Source organism: Oncorhynchus keta, chromosome 30 (assembly GCF_023373465.1).
Source record: "Oncorhynchus keta strain PuntledgeMale-10-30-2019 chromosome 30, Oket_V2, whole genome shotgun sequence".
Lineage (NCBI taxonomy): Eukaryota > Metazoa > Chordata > Actinopteri > Salmoniformes > Salmonidae > Oncorhynchus > Oncorhynchus keta.
In genome coordinates, this window is record NC_068450.1 from 8,419,486 (window position 1) to 8,426,521 (window position 7,036).

At 51.0% G+C, this 7,036-nt stretch overlaps 1 protein-coding gene across 5 annotated transcripts; it reads right to left on the reverse strand.

Moving 5' to 3' along the window:
* Positions 1 to 243: 243 nt before the first annotated feature.
* LOC127913858 (uncharacterized protein DDB_G0290685-like) lies at positions 244 to 5,791 on the reverse strand. Of its 5 annotated transcripts, none has more exons than XM_052487386.1 (3): positions 5,445 to 5,791; positions 5,353 to 5,412; positions 244 to 2,295 (listed from the first exon to the last, which is right to left on the reverse strand). In XM_052487386.1, the coding sequence occupies exons 1-3, from the start codon at positions 5,534 to 5,536 to the stop codon at positions 1,539 to 1,541; spliced, it is 909 nt and encodes a 302-aa protein (XP_052343346.1). In that variant the 5' UTR covers positions 5,537 to 5,791; the 3' UTR covers positions 244 to 1,538. The 5 variants fall into 5 exon arrangements, 1 of the variants encoding a protein (XP_052343346.1); XR_008086996.1 differs by lacking the exon at positions 244 to 2,295 and adding an exon at positions 3,420 to 3,510; XR_008086995.1 differs by lacking the exon at positions 244 to 2,295 and adding an exon at positions 4,131 to 4,413.
* Positions 5,792 to 7,036: the final 1,245 nt, after the last annotated feature.

Sequence of the window (7,036 nt, forward strand, 5' to 3'; positions counted from 1 at the left end):
CGCTCATGGTGTCAGGCTAGATACTTGATGTCACAGTAGAGAGAGGTTCTCTGTTGTAGACCTCAGTGCCGGGAGTTTAATCCCAGATATGAGCATGCCCATACCCAACTGAACACTCAGCTCATGTCCACTTTAAAACGGTTTGAGTTTCAACTCTGACACCTTGTTCATTTAATAGAGTCCCTTTTAATCCCAAAATCTGGGATGAGTGTGTGTGTGTGTGTGTGTGTGTGTGTGTGTGTGTGTGTGTGTGTGTGTGTGTGTGTGTGTGTGTGTGTGTGTGTGTGTGTGTGTGTGTGTGTGTGTGTGTGTGTGTGTGTGTGTGTGTGTGTGTGTGTGTGTGTGTGTGTGTGTGTGTGTGTGTCTGCAATATCGGTGTCCAATGTCTATACATGTCCTCCCGTCCCATGTGTCTCAGCTTATTGCGCTCGCAAGGCCTCTCAGTGTGTGTTTGCATGGATTGAATGGATGTGCTTGACAATTCTTTTCACAAGGAAACTCAAACAGATTAGCTGTGAACACAAAAGGGCAAAATAGGGCAAATGTTTTGCTTTGAAAACCACGAGTCAGCAGAAATGTAGGTAGGTATGCTGTTGTTCCTGCTCTGGTCCAGCTGTTGTTCCTGCTCTGGTCCAGATGTTGTTCCTGCTCTGGTCCAGATGTTGTTCCTGCTCTGGTCCAGCTGTTGTTCCTGCTCTGGTCCAGATGTTGTTCCTGCTCTGGTCCAGATGTTGTTCCTGCTCTGGTCCAGCTGTTGTTCCTGCTCTGGTCCAGCTGTTGTTCCTGCTCTGGTCCAGCTGTTGTTCCTGCTCTGGTCCAGATGTTGTTCCTGCTCTGGTCCAGATGTTGTTCCTGCTCTGGTCCAGCTGTTGTTCCTGCTCTGGTCCAGATGTTGTTCCTGCTCTGGTCCAGCTGTTGTTCATGCTCTGGTCCAGCTGTTGTTCCTGCTCTGGTCCAGCTGTTGTTCCTGCTCTGGTCCAGATGTTGTTCCTGCTCTGGTCCAGATGTTGTTCCTGCTCTGGTCCAGCTGTTGTTCCTGCTCTGGTCCAGATGTTGTTCCTGCTCTGGTCCAGCTGTTGTTCATGCTCTGGTCCAGCTGTTGTTCCTGCTCTGGTCCAGATGTTGTTCCTGCTCTGGTCCAGATGTTGTTCCTGCTCTGGTCCAGCTGTTGTTCCTGCTCTGGTCCAGATGTTGTTCCTGCTCTGGTCCAGCTGTTGTTCCTGCTCTGGTCCAGATGTTGTTCCTGCTCTGGTCCAGATGTTGTTCCTGCTCTGGTCCAGCTGTTGTTCCTGCTCTGGTCCAGCTGTTGTTCCTGCTCTGGTCCAGATGTTGTTCCTGCTCTGGTCCAGGTGTTGTTCCTGCTCTGGTCCAGCTGTTGTTCCTGCTCTGGTCCAGATGTTGTTCCTGCTATGGTCCAGCTGTTGATTGTAGGCCTGTTTTCTCCCATCCTGTTGATTGTAGCCCTGTTCTCTCCCATCCTGTTGATTGTAGGCCTGTTCTCTCCCCTGTCCTGTTGATTGTAGGCCTGTTCTCTCCCATCATGTTGATTGTAGGCCTGTTCTCTCCCCTGTCCTGTTGATTGTAGGCCTGTTCTCTCCCCTGTCCTGTTGATTGTAGGCCTGTTCTCTCCCCTGTCCTGTTGATTGTAGGCCTGTTCTCTCCCCTGTCCTGTTGATTGTAGGCCTGTTCTCTCCCCTGTCCTGTTGATTGTAGGCCTGTTCTCTCCCATCCTGTTGATTGTAGGCCTGTTCTCTCCTCTGTCCTGTTGATTGTAGCCCTGTTCTCTCCCCTGTCCTGTTGATTGTAGCCCTGTTCTCTCCCATCCTGTTGATTGTAGGCCTGTTCTCTCCCCTGTCCTGTTGATTGTAGGCCTGTTCTCTCCCCTGTCCTGTTGATTGTAGGCCTGTTCTCTCCTCTGTCGTGTTGATTGTAGGCCTGTTCTCTCCCCTGTCCTGTTGATTGTAGGCCTGTTCTCTCCCCTGTCGTGTTGATTGTAGGCCTGTTCTCTCCCCTGTCCTGTTGATTGTAGGCCTGTTCTCTCCCCTGTCCTGTTGATTGTAGGCCTGTTCTCTCCTCTGTCGTGTTGATTGTAGGCCTGTTCTCTCCCCTGTCCTGTTGATTGTAGGCCTGTTCTCTCCCCTGTCCTGTTGATTGTAGCCCTGTTCTCTCCCCTGTCCTGTTGATTGTAGCCCTGTTCTCTCCCATCCTGTTGATTGTAGGCCTGTTCTCTCCCCTGTCCTGTTGATTGTAGCCCTGTTCTCTCCCATCCTGTTGATTGTAGCCCTGTTCTCTCCCCTGTCGTGTTGATTGTAGGCCTGTTCTCTCCCATCCTGTTGATTGTAGCCCTGTTCTCTCCCCTGTCCTGTTGATTGTAGCCCTGTTCTCTCCTCTGTCCTGTTGATTGTAGGCCTGTTCTCTCCCCTGTCCTGTTGATTGTAGGCCTGTTTTCTCCCTGTCCTGTTGATTGTAGGCCTGTTCTCTCCCTGTCCTGTTGATTGTAGGCCTGTTCTCTCCTCTGTCCTGTTGATTGTAGGCCTGTTCTCTCCCCTGTCCTGTTGATTGTAGGCCTGTTCTCTCCCATCCTGTTGATTGTAGGCCTGTTCTCTCCCATGTCCTGTTGATTGTAGGCCTGTTCTCTCCCCTGTCCTGTTGATTGTAGGCCTGTTCTCTCCCCTGTCCTGTTGATTGTAGGCCTGTTTTCTCCCATCCTGTTGATTGTAGCCCTGTTCTCTCCTCTGTCCTGTTGATTGTAGGCCTGTTCTCTCCCCTGTCCTGTTGATTGTAGGCCTGTTTTCTCCCATCCTGTTGATTGTAGCCCTGTTCTCTCCCCTGTCCTGTTGATTGTAGCCCTGTTTTCTCCCATCCTGTTGATTGTAGGCCTGTTCTCTCCCATCCTGTTGATTGTAGACCTGTTCTCTCCTCTGTCCTGTTGATTGTAGGCCTGTTCTCTCCCCTGTCCTGTTGATTGTAGGCCTGTTTTCTCCCATCCTGTTGATTGTAGCCCTGTTCTCTCCCCTGTCCTGTTGATTGTAGCCCTGTTTTCTCCCATCCTGTTGATTGTAGGCCTGTTCTCTCCCATCCTGTTGATTGTAGCCCTGTTCTCTCCCTGTCCTGTTGATTGTAGGCCTGTTCTCTCCCATCCTGTTGATTGTAGGCCTGTTTTCTCCTCTGTCCTGTTGATTGTAGGCCTGTTCTCTCCCATCCTGTTGATTGTAGGCCTGTTTTCTCCTCTGTCCTGTTGATTGTAGCCCTGTTCTCTCCCCTGTCCTGTTGATTGTAGCCCTGTTTTCTCCCATCCTGTTGATTGTAGGCCTGTTCTCTCCCATCCTGTTGATTGTAGCCCTGTTCTCTCCCCTGTCCTGTTGATTGTAGGCCTGTTCTCTCCCATCCTGTTGATTGTAGGCCTGTTTTCTCCTCTGTCCTGTTGATTGTAGGCCTGTTCTCTCCCCTGTCCTGTTGATTGTAGGCCTGTTTTCTCCCATCCTGTTGATTGTAGGCCTGTTCTCTCCCCTGTCCTGTTGATTGTAGGCCTGTTTTCTCCCATCCTGTTGATTGTAGGCCTGTTCTCTCCTCTGTCCTGTTGATTGTAGGCCTGTTTTCTCCCATCCTGTTGATTGTAGGCCTGTTCTCTCCCATCCTGTTGATTGTAGGCCTGTTCTCTCCCATGTCCTGTTGATTGTAGCCCTGTTCTCTCCCCTGTCGTGTTGATTGTAGGCCTGTTCTCTCTCATCCTGTTGATTGTAGCCCTGTTCTCTCCCATCCTGTTGATTGTAGGCCTGTTCTCTCCCCTGTCGTGTTGATTGTAGGCCTGTTCTCTCCCATCCTGTTGATTGTAGGCCTGTTCTCTCCCATGTCCTGTTGATTGTAGCCCTGTTCTCTCCCCTGTCGTGTTGATTGTAGGCCTGTTCTCTCTCATCCTGTTGATTGTAGCCCTGTTCTCTCCCATCCTGTTGATTGTAGCCCTGTTCTCTCCCCTGTCCTGTTGATTGTAGGCCTGTTCTCTCCCCTGTCGTGTTGATTGTAGGCCTGTTCTCTCTCATCCTGTTGATTGTAGCCCTGTTCTCTCCCCTGTCCTGTTGATTGTAGGCCTGTTCTCTCCCTGTCCTGTTGATTGTAGCCCTGTTCTCTCCCTTCCTGTTGATTGTAGGCCTGTTCTCTCCCCTGTCCTGTTGATTGTAGGCCTGTTCTCTCCCATCCTGTTGATTGTAGGCCTGTTCTCTCCCCTGTCCTGTTGATTGTAGGCCTGTTCTCTCCCCTGTCCTGTTGATTGTAGCCCTGTTCTCTCCCCTGTCGTGTTGATTGTAGGCCTGTTCTCTCCCATCCTGTTGATTGTAGGCCTGTTCTCTCCCCTGTCCTGTTGATTGTAGCCCTGTTCTCTCCCCTGTCCTGTTGATTGTAGCCCTGTTCTCTCCCCTGTCCTGTTGATTGTAGGCCTGTTCTCTCCCCTGTCCTGTTGATTGTAGGCCTGTTCTCTCCCCTGTCCTGTTGATTGTAGGCCTGTTCTCTCCCATCCTGTTGATTGTAGGCCTGTTCTCTCCCATCCTGTTGATTGTAGGCCTGTTCTCTCCCCTCCTGTTGATTGTAGGCCTGTTCTCTCCCCTGTCCTGTTGATTGTAGGCCTGTTCTCTCCCTGTCCTGTTGATTGTAGGCCTGTTCTCTCCTCTGTCCTGTTGATTGTAGGCCTGTTCTCTCCTCTGTCCTGTTGATTGTAGGCCTGTTCTCTCCCCTGTCCTGTTGATTGTAGGCCTGTTCTCTCCCCTGTCCTGTTGATTGTAGGCCTGTTCTCTCCTCTGTCCTGTTGATTGTAGGCCTGTTCTCTCCCCTGTCCTGTTGATTGTAGCCCTGTTCTCTCCCATCCTGTTGATTGTAGGCCTGTTCTCTCCCATCCTGTTGATTGTAGCCCTGTTCTCTCCTCTGTCCTGTTGATTGTAGCCCTGTTCTCTCCCATCCTGTTGATTGTAGCCCTGTTCTCTCCCCTGTCCTGTTGATTGTAGCCCTGTTCTCTCCCCTGTCCTGTTGATTGTAGGCCTGTTCTCTCCCCTGTCCTGTTGATTGTAGGCCTGTTCTCTCCCATCCTGTTGATTGTAGCCCTGTTCTCTCCCCTGTCGTGTTGATTGTAGGCCTGTTCTCTCCCCTGTCCTGTTGATTGTAGCCCTGTTCTCTCCCATCCTGTTGATTGTAGCCCTGTTCTCTCCCATCCTGTTGATTGTAGCCCTGTTCTCTCCCCTGTCCTGTTGATTGTAGGCCTGTTCTCTCCCCTGTCCTGTTGATTGTAGGCCTGTTCTCTCCCCTGTCCTGTTGATTGTAGCCCTGTTCTCTCCTATCCTGTTGATTGTAGCCCTGTTTTCTCACATCATGTTGATTGTAGCCCTGTTCTCTCCCATCCTGTTGATTGTAGCCCTGTTCTCTCCTCTGTCCTGTTGATTGTAGCCCTGTTTTCTCACATCATGTTGATTGTAGCCCTGTTCTCTCCCATCCTGTTGATTGTAGCCCTGTTCTCTCCCATCCTGTTGATTGTAGGCCTGTTCTCTCCCATCCTGTTGATTGTAGGCCTGTTCTCTCCCCTGTCCTGTTGATTGTAGCCCTGTTCTCTCCCCTGTCCTGTTGATTGTAGCCCTGTTCTCTCCCCTGTCCTGTTGATTGTAGGCCTGTTCTCTCCCCTGTCCTGTTGATTGTAGCCCTGTTCTCTCCCATCCTGTTGATTGTAGCCCTGTTCTCTCCCATCCTGTTGATTGTAGCCCTGTTCTCTCCCATCCTGTTGATTGTAGCCCTGTTCTCTCCTCTGTCCTGTTGATTGTAGCCCTGTTTTCTCACCTCATGTTGATTGTAGCCCTGTTCTCTCCCCTGTCCTGTTGATTGTAGCCCTGTTCTCTCCCATCCTGTTGATTGTAGCCCTGTTCTCTCCCATCCTGTTGATTGTAGCCCTGTTCTCTCCCATCCTGTTGATTGTAGCCCTGTTCTCTCCCCTGTCCTGTTGATTGTAGGCCTGTTCTCTCCCCTGTCCTGTTGATTGTAGGCCTGTTCTCTCCCCTGTCCTGTTGATTGTAGCCCTGTTCTCTCCCCTGTCCTGTTGATTGTAGCCCTGTTCTCTCCCATCCTGTTGATTGTAGGCCTGTTCTCTCCCCTGTCCTGTTGATTGTAGGCCTGTTCTCTCCCCTGTCCTGTTGATTGTAGGCCTGTTCTCTCCCCTGTCCTGTTGATTGTAGGCCTGTTCTCTCCCCTGTCGTGTTGATTGTAGGCCTGTTCTCTCCTCTGTCCTGTTGATTGTAGGCCTGTTCTCTCCCCTGTCCTGTTGATTGTAGGCCTGTTCTCTCCTCTGTCCTGTTGATTGTAGCCCTGTTCTCTCCCCTGTCCTGTTGATTGTAGGCCTGTTCTCTCCCTGTCGTGTTGATTGTAGGCCTGTTCTCTCCCTGTCCTGTTGATTGTAGGCCTGTTCTCTCCCCTGTCCTGTTGATTGTAGGCCTGTTCTCTCCCCTGTCCTGTTGATTGTAGGCCTGTTCTCTCCCCTGTCCTGTTGATTGTAGGCCTGTTCTCTCCCCTGTCCTGTTGATTGTAGGCCTGTTCTCTCCCCTGTCCTGTTGATTGTAGCCCTGTTCTCTCCTCTGTCCTGTTGATTGTAGGCCTGTTCTCTCCCATCATGTTGATTGTAGCCCTGTTCTCTCCCCTGTCCTGTTGATTGTAGGCCTGTTCTCTCCCCTGTCCTGTTGATTGTAGGCCTGTTCTCTCCCCTGTCGTGTTGATTGTAGGCCTGTTCTCTCCCCTGTCCTGTTGATTGTAGGCCTGTTCTCTCCCCTGTCCTGTTGATTGTAGGCCTGTTCTCTCCCCTGTCCTGTTGATTGTAGGCCTGTTCTCTCCCCTGTCCTGTTGATTGTAGGCCTGTTCTCTCCCATCCTGTTGATTGTAGGCCTGTTCTCTCCCTGTCCTGTTGATTGTAGGCCTGTTCTCTCCCATCCTGTTGATTGTAGCCCTGTTCTCTCCCCTGTCGTGTTGATTGTAGGCCTGTTCTCTCCCTGTCTTGTTGATTGTAGCCCTGTTC